Source organism: Strongylocentrotus purpuratus, unplaced genomic scaffold (assembly GCF_000002235.5).
Source record: "Strongylocentrotus purpuratus isolate Spur 01 unplaced genomic scaffold, Spur_5.0 spur5_scaffold_8, whole genome shotgun sequence".
Classification (NCBI taxonomy): Eukaryota; Metazoa; Echinodermata; class Echinoidea; order Camarodonta; family Strongylocentrotidae; genus Strongylocentrotus; species Strongylocentrotus purpuratus.
The window spans coordinates 31,030,992-31,054,781 of NW_022145614.1; the positions used below are offsets into that span (position 1 = coordinate 31,030,992).

The following is a 23,790-nucleotide window of genomic DNA, read 5'->3' on the forward strand; positions in this document are numbered from 1 at the left end:
ATGCATGTCGCGTCTGTTTTCGCCCTGGACGTCGACACGGAGGAGGACCTCGGGCGGAGTATAGCCAATTCGCTAGAGTAGACTCTCCCGCGGACGATGGCACCGGGCACGGGTACCCCGAGGGCAGGGTTCAGGAGGAGATAGCCGCACCAACTTGGGTCGGCGATCTCATTAAAAAACAATAGAATACAAAGGCTCGCCGAGACGTCGCGCCCCCCGCGGAGCCTTAGCGTATTACTTATATAGACTATATAATAGTGCTCAATCATACAGCGCCATATCCTGGGACTGAAATCAAATCAAACAAAAAAGGTATTTATTATAAACTAGTGTCTTTCCCTGCTGTAATAAAGTTCTGCATACATAAACAATGTACATTGCTGCACATGTTTAGGGCACCTCAACAGTAATACATAACCTTAAAATAGATTTAGCATATATACAACATGTATTTTTTAGCCAAATTAACAGGACTTCACTTCAGAAGATTTTGTAACCGATTCACAGACTTAGGTGTCCAATATTATTACTATATTTTGTTTGATTGATTCTCCCCTTTTGAAATGTGATGGTGGGTGTATTTGGAAGAAGAAATCACATTATGCTTCACTCTCTGTGGACAGTGCCATTTTACTTTTCCAGTTGATAAGAACTTTCTTGGTAACACGAACAATGATGTGGTACCTGATCTAAAGAAGACAAGAATAGTTCATGTGTATGTATATAGGTCTGTGATATCTACTCCACATACAATGGCGTTAAGGTGAAAACGGTTCTATTGTATTGGATATGGAGCATCAGAGAGGTTGAAATTTGATCTCAATGCGATGTCCTTTAGGTTTAATTTGTATCAAGCTGTGCATTCTTATCTGTCAGTGCTCATCAAGGCTTATGTTGGCCGGCCCACAGTATTACAATCAGAGATGGAATGCATCATCAACGCTGCCTTTGGTGTGTTGGATGATATATAATGCTCACATTGGTAATCGATGGTCTGTAGAAAAAGAACTGGCTCTGTATCAATTGCAGTTCTCTGAATGGTTCCAGATTTGTGGGACTTGTATCAAAGTTTCATGAGTAACTTTGGCTTCCCACTTTTTTTTCCCCGCTCAAGAATGATAATTAGAAAAACTTGTAGGTTCCAGAAATGAGATACGGTGTAGATCAACATTCAATGTATGAATGTATATGTACATTATTGCAGCTAAAAGGGTTACAGCAAATGTCCTTTTTATGAAATATCTTTCATGAAGCCTCCTATTATATTAGGATTCTGTTTTTGTTTAAAGGTAAAGACCAGTTATGGTCATGCGATTGCATTGTGAAAGAAACGTTGTGGAATCGATCAGAAAAGGTTGATCATCTAGCATCTAGCATCTGCAAGGTTCTGGAATCATCAAAATGATAAAAAATTTGGCCCATTCTTCGTAAAGTTACAAGCACTATACACAGAAAGATGTATATGCAGGGAGGTGAGACTTTAAATGGAGATTCCGTCTCGAAAGAATTTCCCAAGGGAAAGATATTCAAGATTAAGTTGGCTTAACAACAAGTAATTTAACCCTCTTCAGCCATCAAATCCATCAACAGCCGCCCTTATCAGACCACAGATGCCCTCTGGCGATCCAAATGTTACGAAGTGTTACGCAACGCGGCCTGCTTCCCTAAGCTCTCCAAACACTTGGTCGTAAAAAAAAGGCTTTGAAGCCATGCGAGTCACCGAGAAAATGACGTCATACTCATTGAAGATGTATATAGCTATAACAGACAAAAATACAAAATCGACAACTTATGGCACAAGGCAACCTTCTATTGGTTATCAAATGCTTTCGCTGTGCTCGGATAGCTCTTCTGAAGACGTAGCCATCTGAACCAGCGAAATCGACCAAGGAAATCGTGAGTTAGAGTGAATGCAAGTTTCTCATCATCATCACGTTCTCTTCTAATTATTGACATTTTCCGAAAGTTTCCGAAATTTTTACATAGCTAGGAAGGTAGTCCATAAGTTTATCTCTTAAAATAACTAAATGAAACTGTGTTGTATATTTGCGCATTTGGTTTAATGAGGGTTAGAAGTTGTCAATTCATCACCACTTTTCACCCCGAGTACGGGCCGGCGACGCGAAAGCCGCCGTGCTCGCTGGGCTGTGCATGCTGGATGTTGTTGGTGGAAACACACATAGCTGCATTACTACCCTGGCCGTGTATTCAAAGTTGTGCTATTGATTCTCAACATTTCAAACACCACTGTACACAACTCAACTGATTTCATTCAAAGGCAGTACTATAGTGACGATTGATGACACCTAAAGAGCATTAAAATACAATTTGTTCAACTTTCTGATGTTAGAAAGAATAATTTAAAAATTAAAATTGTGAGTCTACTGTCAAACTTGCCGATCAACCACATCGGGTTGATTATGTGCATTTGTACTGTATGTTGTGAATGTATTGACTATTCATGTATTCAAATGCTGCCTATTTACATGGAGCGGCCTACGCATTCACGATCGTACATTCTGGTTCGCTGCAACGAATAAGATTTTCCGTTAATGGAATTTCACACGTGCATAACTTGTATTGGTCTCCAACTTTCCATACAAGAATCAAATCTTCCTCAAAATCAGTCAGAAAGTCTAAATCGTCGCCTACCAAATACTCTTCCCTACTGTACGCCGCCATTTTTGTCGATAGCAGCCGATGTGTATTTCCAACAATGCATTTCGCAAGCCCTATGTCACTCAGTTTCGGGAGTGAGATTTACGAGCTGTGCGGTCCGGATGGGGGATTAAGGGGATTATGATAGGGGGAAAAAAGACTCTCGGTGCAATGGACTGCTTCAAAGGGCCCTCTTAGATGCGGAATCCATTTAACTCACATGCCCTGGTATATGGGACTACCCTATATCTCTCACAGACCATGAGAGAAACAAATTTACCAAATTTATGAATTAGTAGGCGGTTTCCCAGCAAATTTGTTATCATCATGTACTAGTCAAAACATATTCTTTCACATGATTGGTAATGAGAGCTTCCATTTCATTTTTTGAAATTGGGGCGTTTCCAATACTGGTCTTTACCTTTAAGATGTTGATAGGTAACGTTTTCAAATGGTTAAAGGTGCAGCCATTATTGAATACTACAAGGAATAGATATATTTGGTAAGGAATAGTACATGTATGCTCGGATGTGCAGTTGTAGTGTATATGATGTGTAAATGTTTCAGGAGTTAATGAGTTAATTACATTTAATTGGTGCTGAGGGATTGTTCCTGACTGTTGTGCAAGCAGTGTTAGCAATCATTGGTGTATTGAATTCCAACCAGTGTAGATTTGAATAGACATCATGCTTGGTTTCCGAGAAACCAGGTTGACCTTTGACCTGTGTCAGGGTATGCTTGTCGATCAAACAATTGTTGTGACAGGCTTGGTAAATGTCATTGGGTGAAATGCAGCATGCAGTCACGGTCAGGCATTCCATATTCCACAGGCTGGAAGATATGTACTGAGCATCAAAGTTTTTCTGGACTCATAATTATGTGCATGCTGTATTATAGAAATCTAAATTGAAGGCCTTATATACTATTGGAGGATCATGAACTGAACAACCAGTATCTTAATTCTGAACAATTTGGACACAATTCATCCAATTGGTTATACAGCTTAGTTCTCAAGAATGCAAGGTGGACTGGTTGAATTAGGGCCTTTAGATGTAAGCTGTAATATTTCACGTTCTCAAGAAACATAGAGCGGGATAAATCAATTTTTCACATACCAGTACTTGAAAAATAACAAAACTTGGTAAGGGTATGAATAATTTAGTTGTTTTGAATGGCATTGCAAATTGCTTTAGTCTTTAGATGAGCTGATACAGTACGTACTCCAAAGTAAATGTACTTCCTACTGAGCTCCCATCTTTTTCACCTTGATTAAGAGTAGCAAATGTAAATCATTGTCTTGCCAAAGGACATTAAGGTTACAGATGAGTTAGTTTTTCTCAGCGAGGAGCATATATTGAGTAAAGTCCATGGAGATTTTACAGTTCATTTTCTAAAGATTAACCCATAGAAAAAGAAGATACCGTAAAAGAAGAAATATTTGCAGTATATTAATTTTTCGCGGATTTCGCGCTAAGATCGACAGGCGCGAATTTTATAACTCATGAAAATATAAGCATGACTTCTTATGCATGCTTTGAACAGGCTGAATTGCGTGCAACGCAAATATGTTTTGGGGTCACTCAGCGTGAAAAAATTAATCACACAAAAAATAACAGCGTTTACAGTAATCACCTGAAATAGTTGATATTATACTTTGCGTCTCTTAATGGGGCAGAAAGATAAGAGAAAGATTAGATAGTACTGTAGTGCAAATAAACACATTATAAGAATGTCTGTGTGAATGATTGCACATTATGTCTTTTATGACAATTCAATGAATGGATAATCACTGATAGTGCAGTCTGATGTCATTCTGTTCAAAGTCCACTTTGATATATTTTAAAGAGAAGGTTTAGATCTGGGAATGGTGAAAAATAATTTGTGAGCTTTTTTACTCTTGTTAATGTATGTCAGTTTTGAAGAGTATTGTAGAAGAAAGGTCCTCCTGATTAGATGGCTCATCAAGACTGGTCCAATCTCTTATCATTCTGATCATACACCAACCCATACATGCTTCATTGTACATGATTAACCTTTCTAATTGCTTCCACATAGTTTCTTTCACAATGCAATCCAATCTTATGACCAGAACTCAACTTTAAACAAAAATCGAAAAGAAGGATGTTGACAGAAAGGCTAATGAGTCAAGGCAAGGTCTCTGTCCTTTTTACCACAGCGTAAGAAATGATGAGAAGTTGGATATAGTGTAGTCTTACAGGGCTTCAGGAATGCTAATCCATGCTTTTAGTAACCCCCCCCCCCCCCCCTCTTTCACACAAGGAAAGTTATTGAGGGCTGAGGGAGAGAGGGGGGTTCTTGCATTCATTTTCTACCTGTGCCTCGATTAAATTCATTTGTAATCAAAACAAAACTTTTTTTTTTGTTGGAGGGGGGGGGGGGGGGGTTCTTGAGGGGCTTGAGCCCTCATGCCCCCCCCCCCCCCTCTTGAGCTGCTTTTGCTGTGTACGTATACAAATTAGTATACATGTATAAACATAGAAGACTTTTAAAGAAAAAATACATCCCTACGCCAAAATTTATTTTTCTGGTGTGAAGAGGTCCTCAGTGTTTTGTGGACCTATTTAGAGCCTAATCGATTCAGGAAGGCAGAGATGGAACTCATCTATGAAAGGTCCCTCAACTCATCAACTCAAGGAAATCTACACAACTTCCTCATTACTCAAATACCTTCAACCATTGATGGTAGATTTCATTAAGAGGTTAGGAATCGAGTAACAACAAATGTGTCTTTTCATCCTTTGGCGGTTTTATTTTATCAAACTCGGAAATCCCATCTTTTGTCTTGAGGAGGTTTATGCGTGATTCTTTAATTTGTAAAATGGGAATTGGGCTCTTGTAGATACCTCTGTATTGTTAATAGTATGTGGAGTTCAGTATATTCAGGTTTTATTCATAGCCGAAAGTCCCATAAAAAAATGTTTCTTTTTTTAAAAGTATTTCTTTGTTTCATAGCCAGTCTGACTACTTATAGTTTCAAATGGTTAAGGATGTGTGTGACCCCTTCTAAATTCTCCAATCTCTTTTCTTTTGCTAAAGAAATGTATCAAAGTTAAAAACAATATCCATATTTTCCTTTTAAGTATGGGCAATTAAAATGATATCTAGAGAATGAAACTATATACATACAGGATAATCTGGAACCTTTTAGAGATGTAGAAACTTAACTAGAATTTAAACAATAATTATAAACAAATTAGATAATTTTCTGGAAAACATGCCCAGACAGCATGAGAAATGTAAAATAAGAAATGATAACAATTGATGACGTCCTTCAGTCTGTCCAGTAGGCCAGAACTTGTGTTAAATAATGACCATAACCTTGTATTTATTCAGTGCAAACAAAATTCCTAGCATAGTTCTTATTCCATAACAATAATTATGTAAATGTTATCATACCATGTTGACCGTGGAAAGTGGTGAAAATTGACCTAGAAAAGATGATTGATGTGAAAAATATAGAATGACAAAGAATGATGACACATGCATATAATTGACTCCTCCCTCTATTATAACCTTGTATTCCTAATAATGGACATGAAGGGATAGAGTACTTGTATGGGGATTATCATGAAGCACTAATTTTATATATTTATTTTTAGGGGAAAGGGCATTAAGCATGACAAGTGATCAACCTTTCATTGATCCCCTTCTACCTCCTTCATCTTGTATATCTCGGTCACACCACCCATAGGTCTATGCACCACCAAACCATCATCAGACTGACTCCAAACCGACTGATTCTTGGTCATAGACTTTATGTAATATTTCCATTCGGTCTGTTGTCGATCTTTTTGTTGTGACTAAAGTATAACTGTCACTTTGTTGTCTATTTCTATCTCCCTCCTTACCTCACTGTCGATCTACCAGTCTTCCATTCTGGCTAACTATCTGTCCATCTCTGCAATGTGCCAGATTCTTTCTATCCCTCTCTCATCTTTAATTATGTTCTTTTTATGAAGTCCTTCTGTACATGTCTCCATCTGATGAATACCTCGAATATCACTTTGCAATTCTGTAAAGAAGAGATTGGTAGTTATAAATCTGTGATTGATTGTATCAAATTTTGATTGATTTTGATCAATCACAAATCTCTAGAATACATTGCTCAGGTCTTAAAACTCCAGTAGAAGTGATGATCAAAACATTTCACACTGTGTTAAAGTTCATAAATGTGGTGTACCCCTTCACTGACAGTCTAAACTTGGCCTCGATCAAACCACACAAACCAGCCCACTTTGTCATTGAAACCACACTGTATATACCCCTGATTGATGACATGGGTAAATGATAAAGGTAACAGACCCTAGATGGGTAAATACCAGGACTGTTTGGTTTCCTCCTACATTGCTTATGAAAATGAATCTTGTTAGCTTGGAGCAAACTCACTTGAATGTGATGATGGAATGTATTAACATGTAGGCCTATGTGTACATTGTAAATGAGGGTAACACTCCCTTTCATTTCATGTTTACAGACTAAGAGAGGTGCTTCCATCTTATGTAAAGCATCTATATCTTGTACGATGTCTATGTATACATTAAAGGTAAAGACCAGTATTGGAAACGCCCCAATTTCGAAAAATGAAATGGAAGCTCTCATTACCAATCATGTGAAAGAACATGTTTTGACTAATACATGATGATAAAAAATTTGCCGGGAAACCGCCTACTAATTCATATATTTGGTAAATTTGTTTCTCTCATGGTCTGTGAGAGATATAGGGTAGTCTCATATACATCTTTCTGTGTATAGTGCTTGTAACTTTACGAAGAATGGGCCAAATTTCTTATCATTTTGATGATTCCAGAACCTTGCAGATGCTAGATGCTAGATGATCAACCTTTTCTGATCGATTCCACAACGTTTCTTTCACAATGCAATCGCATGACCATAACTGGTCTTTACCTTTAATATGTATATGCATCTTGTTAAACACCTTTTTCTCTTCATTCTCATCTTCTTATTTACCGTCTCTGCATTATTTTGTAGTGTTTGATGGCATCTCTTTGATATTTGAAATATAATTTAGAGTATGTGTCCATTATGATGTGTCAAAACACCTTTCATTTTTAAAAAAGCATTCATCACATTTCAGAAATGACACAATAAAGATGCCCTATAGGCCTATACACATGAACAGTGAAAAAAATACACGGGGCTTAGGGCGAAATTGCCCCCGAAATGCCCAAAAGAGCCCCCGAAAATCAGAAAAGAGCCCCCATAAATTTGCATAGAGTTCAATGCAAAACAAATTTTAAAGTGTTATTTTTATGCAGGCAAGCTTGAAAAGTAGCCCCCCAAAAATAAATGTTAATTTTTTCCCTGCACATGAAGTATTTAAATGTAGATAATTTGTGATAGCATTTCTTTTTAGAATTAAGAAAATTAAGTTAGAAAAGATAGATAATGTGAATAAAAGTTCCCTTGAAATGTACCTCAAAATGTTGCAGGAGTATATTGAAGCGGATATCTTGAACTTCACATAAAAATTCACATTTCAAGAATGTTGGCAATTTGCAGAATTATTCAACAAGAATGTGTATATCGTTGCTAGAAAATATTGTGCCTGGATTATAAAGACAGTTCATGACTCCATAACTTGATCCTGTGCCACAAGTTGTCAGATTATTTTGCCACCTAATATTAGAATCAGATGGCCCAGTTTCAAGCAGGGTGTACCATGATGTGGTTATGACCATGATTTAATTTGATACAGACGGATACAAGTTGGAAAGGAATGTAATACAGTTACGTGCTCCCTAATAATAGTGACTCCTGTGTCAATATGTTGATTCAGAACGGAATAAAATCAGTACAAATAATGTTTATGTTAAAATCATGATACTACATATAATCATGAGGGTTTGTGCAGTTTAAAAACTGTTTATTCATCTGATGGTTGAAAATCTATACTGGAATATGTATTATGTCTGTATTCTTCTAGTGTGTTTACATTGTAAGTTATTGTAATCTACAAGAAAAAAATTAACTTTTTCAAATTTTGCTATCAAAGAAAGGGATATAAGAAAATGAAATGATCAAAGATGAAATTGCTAAGGGAACAGAAGATGGTATTGCTGCTTGAATAGAATGAGGCAACTTATTTTGTTTACATTCACTTGTGTTTCAGGACACGTTTTGAGATACAGAGAATCCCACATTTTATAAGGTTCTATTAAACAATTTTCTTTCTCTTGTTTATTTTTTGTGTAGGATGACAAAGATCTCGTCCATGAGTTTGTTAGCTGTGATGGCCTGGACTGCCTCATCAAGCTCGGCTCAGAGGCTGACCAGAACTACCAAAATTACATCCTCAGAGGTAATTATATCACCATTTTCATCTTCATCTTCATCTTAGATATCATAATTATTTTCCTCATCATAATCGTTACCATCACTGTTTTCACTATGATCATCATTATCATAATCAACAGCTTCATGTTCATGATTATTATCATGATTATCATCATCATTGTCTTCATCATCATCACCACCATCATCATCACCACCATCATCATCATCATCATCATCATCACCACCATCATCATCATCATCCCCATCATCATCATCATCATCATCATCATCATCATCACCGTCATCATCACCATCATCATCATCACCATCATCATCATCATCATCACCATCACCATCATCATCATCGTCATCATCATCATCATCACCATCATCATCACCATCATCATCATTGTCATCATCATCATCATCACCGTCATCATCACCATCATCACTGTCATCACCACCACCACCATCATCGTCACCATCATAATCATCATAATCACAATCTTCTTCATCATCCTATTCATCATTGAATATCAGTTCCATTTTCATCAATAATATCATATCTGTCTTTGTCCGTCGTCATCAGCTTTATAATTTCTATTGTCATTTCCATGGTCATTGTATTCATGATATTTGTCACTACTCATAATTGTCCCAGCTTGTTCACTATGATCTCTCTCGTAGTATTCATATTCCATGGTGACAATGATGATGGTTATACAGATTCTCAACTCCAAGTGCTACATATATTCAGAGAACATAAAATTGATGACCTTTCATTTCTGAACCATGTCGTGTGTTGGATCATGACTACATGATACCGTCAAAATACATCCTGCTAGTCATACACCCTGCTAAGTCATACACCCCTATTCCCACAAGTTGTTACTGTTCCTCTATATGTGTTTCATATTAAATGATTTCACCAATAAAGTTCACTTTAGTTTAATTCATCATGTCCGTAAACACCATGCAGGCGTTTGATGACATGACTTGCCTTCATGCTATCACCAGATTCATTTAATTACCTTTACAAATATTTTCAATCTTATCTTTGCAGCTATTGGTCAGATCATGCTGTATTTGGATGGGATGAATGGCGTCATTGAACACAATGAGACGATACAATGGCTTTACTCATTGATAGATATACAGGTAAGAACAATTGCATAACGTGACATCTGCTCCGGCAACAAATGATTTTGTTGTCATTTTTATACACTAACCAAAAGAACTAGCTTACAAACTCTGTCCATTGATCCAACACTATACCTATCCCTAAACGTAACCCTAAATCCTGGACCCAACACTACAACTAAACCTAAGCTATTTTAATAACCCAATCACAATATCCTAGATTTTATGCTTCAAGTTTTGGAGCATTGGTGAGAAGGATCACATGTGTGTAGCCAGAATACATGATGCTCTGGCTGTGATTCTGTGGTTGATTGCTAAAACCATGGACCTACGAACCAAATTGCTAGCTCCAAGCCAGGACTCACCACAACACCTAAACCTAAGCTAAGATCCTATCACAACCCAAGCACCATATCCCGGGCTTGGCGCATCAAGTTTAAGAAGATAGTCTGCTTGGAGCCAGATATGATAAAGCTTAACGTCCTTCTGGCTCTTGGCAGATGCTATGAGAACAACCAAAGTCCTGGAGCCTACCAGGGTCATCAACACCCACACATGGTTTGGCTTCAACCACATATGCATTAGGCCTGGCTTCATCAGCTTGAGTTTGCCAAATATTCCGCTATTTTAACTATCCCGATCACAAATTAACCAGCTAATTTGCGCCCTCATCAGCTCGCAGTTGCAATTAGCGGTATATTTAGTCCAGAAAATTTCCCAAGAAATCTTGGTCTTGTTTCCAAAATATACCGCTATTTGGGAGATAGTGGGCTAATTTGCGTCTGTCTGAGCTAGTTTGTGATGAGCGTATCGGTCTGGTGAAGACACAATTTTGAGCTTTGGGATAATATCCAGAGTCTGAAAATAGTGGGTTATTTGGCAACTTCGAGAGGAAGAAGACAGGCCTATTGAGTCTGCACAAAGACCATGAATGATAGACATCACCCATCTCTCATTCATGTGTTTCTTTGAACCCCTTGGCCAAATTCTTTGATAGGAGCCAAGCGAGGGAGCATGACGACCCATGTGCGGCAGACTTGACCCCCAAAGCTCTCGTTTAGCCAACATGTTGTGAAGGAAGATCGGTGACCTAATCCCCCCTTTCCTATCTAATCCAATGAATCTATCAGCTAGCGCAGGAAGTCATTTATTTTCTGATCCTCCGGCGGCCAGACTCCTTCCTCCTTGAAGGAGAGCACGCCACCACCGGAGCACTGCCCCTAGAGCTCTGGTTTAATATAGAATGACTGGCTGGCTGAGATCAGGGATGTGAGTCGTCCCTGATGCCACAGTGACCATTCATATATTTCTTAGCGATAAAGAAAGAAATGTATAAACAAAGTGAAAGAAATGGACCTAGACCTAAACATACAGAAAGGGGAAATGAGAAATGCGTGCAGATAGATATTAATATTGCTAGAGACAGAGGGATGGAGGGAGGGAGGGAGGGAGGGAGGGAGCGTCTCTGGTGCCAGAGTGACCATTCGTATAGTCCTCAGTGATAGATGAAAGAAGTGTAAACAAAGTGAATGAAGGTAGATGGTGAAAGAAATGAAACCAGACGTAAACATGCGGAAAAGGGAAATGAGAAATGCGTGTAGATAGATATTAATATTGATAGAGATGGAGACACAGAGAGAGAGAGAGAGAGATAAAGAGAGACAGTCATATAATAGGAACAATAATATACATATAGACATATATAGACAAGTATGAGGGTACATAGACTAGGATCACATTCCTTGCAAAAACGTACACATAAACATGGGATGTAAAACAGAAAAGAAAGTTTAGTGATAATAATAATAATAATGATAATAATAACAATGCAGACATTTATAATGCACAATAACGAAAGTTGAGAAAGTAGAAAAGGAATATACACTTATATCAACATCAATTTGAAGTTTCCAAAGTCATTAAAAAATCTGATGTAAAAATATTGTATCTCGGAACACTTTTTTTCAATACCCAACATTTATTCTAATGGACCCTCAGGTCATACAAATGTGTTGATGATATAACAGCATTTATGATTGCAGTAATACAATGGGTTTGGTGACAGTTCAATTTAAGTTTATTTCTCTTACATGGCGTACAATCTAATCTAAGCATGTGAAGAGTATTCTTGTATAAGGACACGGATGAGACAAATTAATTAATTCAAATGACATATGCGTTGAGAGGCAGTTCAGAAATAGATCATGCAACAATTCGAAATGATTTCATGACTCTGCAATTCTCCCATTGTTGGACACTCTCCAAAAACAGGGGACATGGACCGGTCAATCCTCATGGTATTTTTAGTATACTTAAATAGAAACCTCTCAATTACTATGTTGCCAAGTTTTGTCACCCACTCTTTCTCCCTCCGTGCAATGTTCACCTAATTCTTTTCAGAACTAAAAGTTCAAAGTTATTCTATTTTGTTATTACATTTGCAGTTACCTATACTATAATTCTTTGGTTAATCTTTATTGAACCATTCATTAAACAATACAGTGGGTTTTTTCTTCAATATTTCAAATGGATGTCAATTCTTTATCTATCAAACATAGCTTTGATGGAATAATTATTTTAAAAATGAAAATAAATCTTCTCTTTTCTTTTGAAAGTCTTACATATTAGTGATATTTGTCATGCCCATCCCTCTCTAATCAAATCAAATATCTTGTACCAGAGAAGTAGAACTATGCCCGGTCAATATTTTTTGCTATACTGCCCAGCAGTCAGCGAATTTCATGCCTGCTGTTTGGACCATCAGAGGCCCAGAATCGTTATATGTTGTATATAATAGCTACTATTCTATAAGTTTTTTTAGAAAGTACAGCTGAATATGTCCGTATTTTGGGTGCATTTTAGTTCATCGGAAACCAAGACTGAATCTAAAGAGACACATTGTCTCCATTGGGTAATATATTTCCGGCAAACCTTAAATTTGTGGTTTATTTTCAAATAATCCTGGCCTGGATTCAGTTTCAAATCGTGTCCTAAATGTATGACGATGGTACAACATATTATGTTACAGTTAGTTTTGAATTGGATTTGTAAACTGAGCAGTGGAGATTTGAAAGGAAACAGAGAAATGAATCCTCTTTTCTAGCTTGTCCACTCACAAAAAAGGGGAAAGAACTTTGGGAAGTTGAAGAAAAGAGGGTCAACTTGTTAAATATAATCAGATTTCATTGAATATTTGGCTTATTTAGAGTAGTAGCTATTTCAAAGAATTGTAGCAGGAACCACAATTTATAAATAATTTTCTATTTAAAGAAGGAATGAAGAATTTGGAGAGTATCAAGTTTAGAAAGGAATGATTAGGAGTGAATAAAAACAAGTACATACTTGTATACCTGTAGCCTATAATCTAGGCGGAGTGCCGAGCTTTTTTCTTTGCTGCTAGACTAACCTTAAGCAGAACGTCTGATACGGCGAGACTACGAACCGTGAGCCGCGCACCGCCTATAACCACTGGTCTAGCTTTAGTCGTTGTTTTTTTATTATCGACCATGAATCCGTGGCAGTTTTTCGTACGAAAACTGCCACGGATTCAAGGTCGATAATAAAAAAACAACGACTAAAGCTAGACCAGTGGTTATAGGCGGTGAGCCGCTTCGCGACTCACGGTTCGTAGTCTCGCCGTATCAGACGTTCTGCTTAGGGTTAGTCTAGCAGCAAAGAAAAAAGCTCGGCACTCCGCCTAGATTATAGGCTAGTATACCTGTGATTTCCTATACAATTATCTGGTACTTTTGAGAAAAGTAATAGGTGGTTTATTTTTTAGCAAAGTTTCATATCCAAACAAAGTTTTGTTGGGTTTTTTGATTGACTGTCATCGGATGTGTTGAACCTGCCTCACCATAGTAATGACTTTGATATGAGAGGCACAAATTGTTACACAGTGGGTTGGCAACCTTAAATTGGCAATGACAGTTGAAAATTGAACAGTTGTTCTTACAGGGTAATGAGGAGCAGGGGAAGTATTTGATGTTGATTGACTGAAAGAAAGGTCTGTAGGGGTGGTAGACATTAACGAGAACATGGAATATGAACTGTATGTGCGTGTGTGTGTGAGAGTGTGAGAGAGAGGGAGATAGGGGAGAGAGGGGGAGAGAGAGAGAGAGGGAGGGGGAGGGGGAGAGAGAGAGAGAGGGAGGGGAGAGAGAGAGAGGGGGGAGGGGAGAGAGAGAGGGGGGAGGGAGAGAGAGAGGGGGGAGGGGGAGAGAGAGAGGGGGGAGAGAGAGGGGGGGGGGGGGGGGGGGGGGGGGAGAGAGAGAGAGAGAGAGAGAGAGAGAGGGGGTTTAACAATTTGATTTGATTTTTTTTTTGGGGGGGGGGGGAGGTGGGCTGAGAGTAATAAACATGGGAGCAATGCATTGCCAAACAGCCTGGACCAGATTAAAATGCTCTGGCACATGTAAATATGAAAGACAGCATGATTTCTGGTGTTTATCACATTTCGAATACTTGGTGCAGACTAGTTGATTGCTCTGGACTCGACCATGAAACCATGAAAATTAAAACAGTAAAGACTCATTCAGATATGATGCCATAAACCACCACAAAATAAATAGTTGTGGTTTTTTTAATGTGCAAATGAATAGCAACTGTTTCGAACAAAAGTACTATGTGTATTCACTTAATTAGCTCTGTGTTATGCGATCCATATAATGTGAGGCATATTACACTAACCTCAGGGGGGTGTTTCACAAAGATCCTAAGTTGAACTTATCTCTAAGTTGGACTTAAAAAATATGGAAAGCCATTAGCATCTTTGAAAATATTTTGTAAAAGTTATTTTGAAAGGCATTCATTGTTTATTGAAATCATTCATATTTGCTATCATCAAGGAGATTTCACGTTCTGGATGTGGAATTAATAAAAAGTCTAAAATACTTGAATTTCTGCTTTTGAATATATTTCATTTAAAGACTCCAATGGCTGTCCATAATTTTTAAGTCCAACTTAGAGTTAAGTTCTACTTAGGATCTTTGTGAAACACCCCCCAGTACTTTTTTTAAATGCCAAGGTTGCCCACTTCATAACTCAATGAGGCTGAGGAGCAGGTTTTGGTTTGATCTAGAGCTACACGTACACGTATGACACTTTTTCAATGCAGTACATTTGCTTGTCCCTTTTCGTTGTTGCTAGTTTTATGACTAAGACGATCTTCAAAAGTTTGGTGGATCAATTCTCAGATTCTTGTACCTCCCAACGATCACCTCTCTAGTACCCCATCGGCACCCTGAAGTAGCTCTTGAACACAACCTGTCGTCTACCATCACTTGAGAAGTATTAGTAATGTGTTTTTTTGTGGTTTGGGAATCAAGTTTCCTGATCATGCTTTGATTCATGATCTAAATACTGTTCTTCCGGTCCGCTCATGATTTCGCCTGTCTTCGGAACGTTGTCATCGATTCTTGAAGGCTCACATAAGTTTTATTTAAAGCAGGACTGCACTATCTCTACTTGCGCCTCTATATAGCAAACAATGCGTAAGCGGTACCCGTTGGTCCCCCCATGATCCTCTTTTTCTTATGTTAATTGAGAGCTGATTTGATGAGATAACCACCTGTAAGTGACCACTCAGGGAGCCCTCCTGGCCAAAATGTGCAGAATTGTCTTGCATAAGTGTACAATGTAGGGGAAAATCCATATGAAAGAATACAAGGAGTTTACGGTCAAAATCAGAAGTGTTGATTAGTTTACAAATGAAGCATGGAATTTCAGTTGATTTATTTGAGAATATGGATAAATGTTGAAGGTATATTGGCTGAACTGGTCTTTTTGGAAGTGGCAGTCTATCAATTAAATTAAGTTTAAATAGATGATTGAATAATTCAATAAAAAAATAGTGTTTGTGAATATGCATATATTTCATGTCTCTCTCATATGTAGGCCTATACCTGATAGAAATTTGTACTGAGGGAAGTTAGGGAGTATGAGTTACCAATTGGCTTGATTGAGGATATAATGAATTAGTTCAGTGAAATTGAGTTTTATGTTAGCCTCACCATGTCTCCATATATCTGCCAAGTCACACACAAGATAGACGCTTTAAAGGGGCGGGAGGAGGGGGTGAATGGGTGAGACTCCATCATAACAAGTTTACTATATGCTGGCAAATGCTACGCTTATGAAGATAAAATATGTCTTCACATAGTTTATTCTGAAGGAAGTTTGTCCTCTTGAGGTTTATGAAGTCCAGACAAGACCATCCATTGATGAATGAAGTCTGACTCCTCTCAGTGATATCTGAAAAACAAAACCACTCAACTCGTCGAAAGGGAAAGCCAGATGGCTGTAGTCCCATGTGTAGAGTTTGAAGTTACGACTTCACCTTTAAATACAGTCTGTGTCATGCTTGGTCTAGTTTTCTGCAATTTGCTGTCATTTATTTGGGGTACAGTATATTAGTCCTCCCCTTCACCTTGACAGATTAAATTTAATTAGAAACATATTTTCATTGATACACAGTAATGGCATGAATGTGCTATGAATATGGATGACACATTTGTCAGTTGTGATGGCATCATCTCATTTAATGTCAATCTGATGTAAAATACTCTGTATTATGCAGTGATGTGTAATCAGAGCTCAAATCAACCTTGCCTGCAATTACCAGGCCTCTGGTTTTGTCATAGGAACAATATCGAAATCCTTTCTGAGTATTAAAAATGGAACCTGCTCGTAAACTCGACACACTTGTTTCCTAAAAATACCGACATGAACTTTCCTGGGAGAGAGCAAAGCTTTGCTGTGAATCGTGGGTAATTCGTACTGACAGACTACGCTGAGTCAAAGTTCTAAGGAGTTCCCCATCCTCTTTGGTCGCCGGGGACAACTCAAGTTTAGAGACGGCCTCCCCCATGCTTTTATTGCCCCAGACCAGCACTTCCTGTTGCAAAACGTGAATCAATTTTTCACTCCATAAATTTGTGTTTTTTTTTTTTTACTGAATATCAACATCAAGAATTGTTTTGGTATAAAGTTTGAGAATATGATTTTTCTTCATTTTGCTTTTTCTTCATTTTGCTTTTATAATCAGAAGCCAGTAATAGTGAATGAATAATATTACTCATTAGAGAACATATCTCACTATGTCTAAGAATGAATTCAGTGCTTCATATTCACTTTTGATAGCAATAGTTCAAAGAGTAAAAGGGGAAAATGGAAGAAAGGGGAAGGGGGTGGAGGAGAGAAGGTTGAGGGTATAACATATTAGATATGAAGAGAATGATTTCAGGAAAAGAGGCATCAATATACTTCATTCCTACATTCTTAGACCAGATATAATACAATTGCAACTACATGTACTTTTAGAAAATCAACTCAAGGGTGATACCCTATTGTACATGTATATCCCATATAAAATTCATGTTCAGATTGAGTAATATATCATTGTGACGTTTGCACATTTCAAAAGGTTTCCTAAGGCTATTGAAATTACCTTAAGTTGATTTTTCAAAAGGAGTTGTGATGGTGTTATGTATACCTTGTTCATATTGAATACAAGTAACCACTCCAATTTATAAAGAGCGATGTGTCAAATGCCACTACATGTTTAATAATCTAGTAACCATTTCATAACTTTTTTCTCCAACTTTTGACAGCATCGTCTTGTGACCAAGTCATCTCTCAAGCTCCTCCTGGTGTTTGTGGAGTACACAGAAACCAACTCCCAGCTTCTACTACAGGCCACAAAGGAGGTCGATGGCAAGAATCGTAAGTCCACATTCTGATCAAGATCTTTACACTTTCATGAATTCAAAAAGAAAAATCCACTGCTTGAAATTAATTATTAGAGGATACCAAAATCAGCCCTTAGCAGCATCATGGCTAGCAAGATACCTGAATGAAACAAACAAATGATGAAAAATTTCTCCATGGAGTAAATTAGAAAGATATTTATAGCAAGTTTGACATTGTATTTCTAATGTCTGTTTATGAAATGCAATTCCAACTCAAATTAAAACAGAAGAAGATTATTTCTCTGTAAAGTAATGCTGAACATCAATTGTTGGGGAAAAAATTAATTGAAAAACTGCCACCAATGTTAAAATAATCGTGTATAAGCAGCAACATACAGATGTTCAATAAAATAGAGTACCCATATCTGACAGGCAACACTCTTCTCATTCATCAAATCTAGCAGATGTGGCTTATTGCAAAAACTATTATCTAGATGACTCCCTTGGTAGTAATAAGAATGGGGAAATGACAGGTTCGATGCCAGATCTGAGCAGCTTCCTAAACATTTGAAATCCGCAGTGTAAGCAGGATCTGGTTTGCTTGGAAAGCATCACCAAAATGTGGCTCTAAACTTGAATTTTATGGAATAATGGTGATTTGCTAGTGAACTGTTGTAGTGAACTGTTCAATTTAACTTGCTACATAATAGCAACTTGCTTGTTGCTATGCAAGGCATTGCAGTGGTTTTCAAGAACTTTGATAGATATCAAGATAATTAGCATAAACCCTCAGAAATCTCAGTGAAATTCAGTCAACTCAGAGGTTTTCTTGTATATTACCATTACCGTTTGCGTGTTCATGACATTATTGTGATGAGTTGTAGGAGACACCCACCTGTTCTAAGAGACATACACCTGTTGGGTTCATTCGACAGGAAAGTTTAAGTTTAAGTTGTGGTTTTTTATAACTTCAAAATTATCTTGTAGTTAGGAACTGCCCTGACACACTCGAGGTTATGAAACTTTAAATTTACTCAAAGTTATAAACTACAAGCGATCTAAAGGTTATCGTGATAACTACGAGCAACGGATGTCCTCACTCGAAGTTATGGTCGTGTAAACGCAATAAACGTTTAATTTACATCAGCTTATAATGAGAATGATTGCTCACAGTCATGATTGCTTGTAGTTAAAACTTTGAATATTCATTCTTTTGGTCTCATGTGAACCCTTCTAGTTGTTGTTGGATCAGGGTCAGAACTTTGAAGGTTTCGTGTAAACATAGCTAGTATATCTAACAACCTGTTAAACCTATGATGACCCTACAAGTCTGCGGTCGTTTGGGAGATTGTAGTCTCCTCCATTTTTATGCTTTCTCATCATCTAGAACATGTCTCACATCTATGATTCAGATCAAATTGAATTGATTACATCTGTTCAAGTCCAATATATTCATGATAACAGAAGGAACATGTACATAATGTCTTCAACTAAGGCTTTCTCTGTATACATTGTGACTAATCATGGCATGTCTGTTTACAGTGTTTAAAGAGAAGGTTGAGTTCTGGGAAGAGGTGAAAAATAATTTGTGAGCATTACTCATTCTTATTATGCAAGTGTGGAAGAACATCAGTTAAGACATGTTCCCTGAAAAGCATGGCTCTTCAAATGCCTTCATATTCTAAATATGCATGTAACATCGTAAAAATCGGGGGGGGGGGGGGGGCGGCTTTTTACGCCATGTGTTCATGTAGTTCCATATACATCTTTCTGTGCAAGTGTTTGTAACTTTACCAAGACTTGGCCAAATTTCTTAACATTTTGATGATTCCAGAACCTTGCAATACACACAAATTCTTATATGCTAGATGATGAACCTTTTCTGGTCGGTTCCACCCCATTTCTTTCACAATGCAATCGCATGACCAGAACTCAACTTCATCTTTAACATAGCGTTTAATAAATCAACGATGTCTCTAAGTGCTTTACGGATCTATTATTACCCCGGTAATCAAATTCAGGCTTGCCCACAAACAATGTATACCCATTCTCCACTCCCTTGGGAGCATTCCAGCCAGGCTTCCTTTTGCAGACTTTTTACAATGCTGAGAAAATTACATTAACTTTCGCATCCTACCAGGTACCCCTTTAACACCTGGGTGGAGAGTGGCAAAAGTAGATTAATGTCTTGCCAAAAAATATGAGTACTGGACTAGGATTTGAACCCCTTACCTTGTGATCTGCAGACAGGTGACTTATCCACTAGACCACAACACCTCTAGGATTTATCACAGAGCATGGAGTGATGTGTAATAATATTATTTTCTCTTGTTTGCAGATAACAAGACATGGCATAATGTAATGGAGATCATGAAAGATGACGGGCAGGATGCGGAAATCATGACCTATGTCATGACCCTCTTCAACAAGGTCAGTCTATCAATATTCACTCTCTAGCGCCCTTTTCATTTTTTCATATTTTGGGTACACATTATTGATTGATGTGGGTAACCTTTGGGACAACAGTCGCCCATTGGTCCAGTGGCTTATCCATGGGAGGTGCAAGAGGGGCACACTTCTGTATTTTTGGTGGCCAAGTTCCTTACTTTGGATGTACAGAATATTTTGTGCAGCAATGGCACACGTACCCTCCATTCATCATTTCAAATCAGATATCTTACATAAGGTATTAAAGAATGAGGAATTAAATTGATGGTGTAAAATTTAGGGAGATATACTTTGTCATTATAAAGACTTGGGGGTCATGAATACTTGTAACATTCATTCACCTTTATAGAGTTTCTCTACTATTTATGATGATTAATTGTATTTGTACGTGCATATTACATAATGTGTGAATATCTTTGTCCTCATTAAGGTCTAAAATCATACTGAAGTATTCAAATGGACAGAAGTGACCTCTTTTATTTGATACCCAAATAAAAAGTCCTTATTGAATTCACTAATCTCAACAACCTTTTACAAAGGATGAATCCATAATACACAATCAATGCCCTATGTTTGCTTTGTGTCTGTATAGGAGTAGATTCTTGATGTGTCACGTGACCACAGGATAATGGTATAAATGTTGTAAAGGGACACAAATCCTTATAAATTCCATTCTTCCCAGCTTTCGTGTATTTCCATACTTCCAAAAGATGACTACAATTACATAGTAGATGTCTCTATAACTTTGCTCCCTTTAAATGGTAGATTCTTAGTGTGTGAAAAATGTTTTGAGATCATAATTACCCTTTATTTACTGAGAATCAAAACCTTAGTCTGCTTTACACATGTAAACTGTATGTGTGACAAAAGACAACTGTAACAATCCATTGTTAGTTCCATTAGTTGACTAAGACCGTTAAAGAGTTAGTAACATTTCTCAAGAACGACTCATTCTGAGGAATTATCACCGTTGATTGCACTCAGACCTAGTCCCTGCAAACTATCTCATGAAATACATCTTTCGTTCTAGAACATTCCTGCAGTGGCGTATGTCAGATGACACTGCCACAATGAGCTTGTCAGGTTGAAACGAGAGACCCAGCAGGTCGCCATTTTGAAACTCGGTCTTTAGTAACACCTGACTGGGATAGTGATAGATAAACTGAGTAATAGTAGCTTCTAGAGATTTCTGTCTCTCTCATGCTTCACAGAGTTTGAAAAGCCGAGCCCTGGATCTAATGTCAACAGCACATTTTCTGCTTGTATGCTTCCATTATATCATGGATGACAGCGTGTTGGAATTTCTTCTTTATAATCATGAGCTCTTTTGAATGTTATGTGGAAAAATATGTTACATTAAACATGTTTAGGGGAGAGGCTGTTTTAGGGTTGATGAAACCTTTTTTTTCTTCTCCTTTTTTTCCCTGAGTTGTAGAGTTTGGTAGAATTTTAAAAACATTCCATTGATAATCTAATTTTTTTATTTTTTGATATGAAATTCTTACATTTATAAAAGTTATTTTGGGGTATTCTGAGTTAAAATTTTCAAGGGCTAATAGTTCCCCGCTTTGATGTTTATTTTTGATCAGATACCGTACAACAATAGAACATGGAAACTTTTCTTGAAATCAAGATACTCGAAGCGACTTTTACCTCTCTCAATTTTAAGTCACTTAAATAGAAGTAAGCAGAGTTTGATATTCCTTTAAAACAAGATGGGACAGTATTTAATTTCAAGTAATTTAATTCAAGATTCTTTCTTGTGCACTGGGGTAATGACTTCATATCTCATGATGATGTACGGTAGAAGTATTTTATCAAACACTTTCAGTCAAAATGCCTGAAAAATCAAAGTTTTACTAGCTGTTTTTTAAAAGGTGTGTTTAGGGGGAAGGGGTTAGGGTAAAAAGGGCAAGGGAGGGGTTAGGTCAAAGTGGGAGCAATAGAGCAGGGGGGGGGGGAACTATAGCCCGTATCACTCTCTATTGTGGTTACCACCAATGGTTGTATAGGATATAAATCACGGAATACCAAATAATATTGAATGCTGAACAGGTCTCACTACCAGTGTGTTGTACCATGAAGCATGCAAGGTATTTCAGACCATCGTGTCAAGGTTTCCATAAATGACTTCATCGCTACATAGCAGATTCATGAAAATTAACCCTAAAATGACATAAAAGAACAATTCAAAAATACAACACTGATAAATCCTTGTTGCTGAATAGGGGTGGATGTAGGATGAAGAATTGGAAGATTTGTAATGGTGGATAGAAGTGTAGAGACATCACTTGGAAGTTGGAACAGCTAAAATAGACAGTAGCAAATATTTGTGACGCTGTCTTGGATCTCCTCCCCCTTCTCCCAAAATGTCAGGGTGGCATTTAAATAGGGTTGATGTACACCGGAATGGAATGCTGATTGGGGGGTGCTAGTGAGGGCTGGAAGGGGGCTGGTACTATGCTGGACCCCCACCTCGTTATCTAAGAGTTCATTAATTTAGGCGTTTTATTCTTATCATTCGTTGAAATTTTGTCTTGAATTGACGTTTTCGACATGTGTGTGAAAGATAATATTTTAGCCCTCTGGATGTCTTTCTAAGTTACATATCCTGATCCCATTGCTCATCTTCAGTACCAAAATGTTAAATAGTTCTATTTTTTTTTTTACTTGAACAAAATGTATCATTTGAAAAATTCAAGGTGGTAAACAAAATCAGTATCTGTTTGGTTAATGTGATTGCTACATGTTTGTGATTGCTTTGGTATGCACATCCGTGTACTATCAAGATAAGCAGGATGGTGTTAGAACTTTCATGTTGTGTGCATGCAGAAATACCATAGGTGCTTCCATCTGATCTGACATGAACACACAACAACCATGCTGTGCAACTCCACTTAAAAATCTAGGTCAAACAAAGAGAGAAAGGCACGAGAATAAACCTACAAGACTTTTTTAGAATGATATGAAGATTTATATTGGTCAGAAACTCATATGAAACCAAGGTTTAATAGCTTCATTAAATAACATCTACTCTAGGACTGTTCATTAAACAAGAAGGAGAAGAAAATATACAATTTTTTCTCTTAATTTTTTTTGGGGCTGGCAACATTTGCATATTTCATAACATTCATCTCCTCTTCTGTTCTTCCCTTCTCTCATATATACTGTACTCCTCCTCTTCTCTTATCCGCCCTCCCTCTCCTCTCATTCCTCCTCCCTCTTATCCCAATCTCATTACCTCTTTTTATCTTATCTTCATCTTCACCTCTGCTACCAATGTCAGTGGATGTATGCATCCCCCATCTCAACCTCCTTTTCCCCTTCCAGCTTCAAGCCCTTACCTTCCCTCTCCCCTCCCCCTTCCACCCTCCTCCCTCCCATCTCCATCTCATTATCTCATTATCTCTATTATCTTATCTTCATCCTTACCTCTGCTATCACTACCAGTAGAGGTATGCACTCCTCCATCTCAAACTTCTTCCATCACCCAGCCCCATCCTACCCCTCTCACCCCTCTCACCCCCTCCCATTTCCTTCC

At 37.7% G+C, this 23,790-nt stretch overlaps 1 protein-coding gene across 4 annotated transcripts in view; it reads left to right on the top strand.

Moving 5' to 3' along the window:
* The window catches only part of LOC587533 (FH1/FH2 domain-containing protein 3), a 138,707-nt gene that overhangs the window by 44,990 nt on the left and 69,927 nt on the right, over positions 1-23,790 (top strand). For all 4 annotated transcript variants that reach the window (XM_030975740.1, XM_030975741.1, XM_030975742.1 and 1 more), the window contains exons 5-8: positions 8,893-8,998; positions 10,037-10,131; positions 17,724-17,835; positions 20,140-20,231. In XM_030975740.1, coding sequence (XP_030831600.1) covers positions 8,893-8,998; positions 10,037-10,131; positions 17,724-17,835; positions 20,140-20,231 — 405 coding nt within the window. The remainder of the gene's footprint in view (positions 1-8,892; positions 8,999-10,036; positions 10,132-17,723; positions 17,836-20,139; positions 20,232-23,790) is intronic.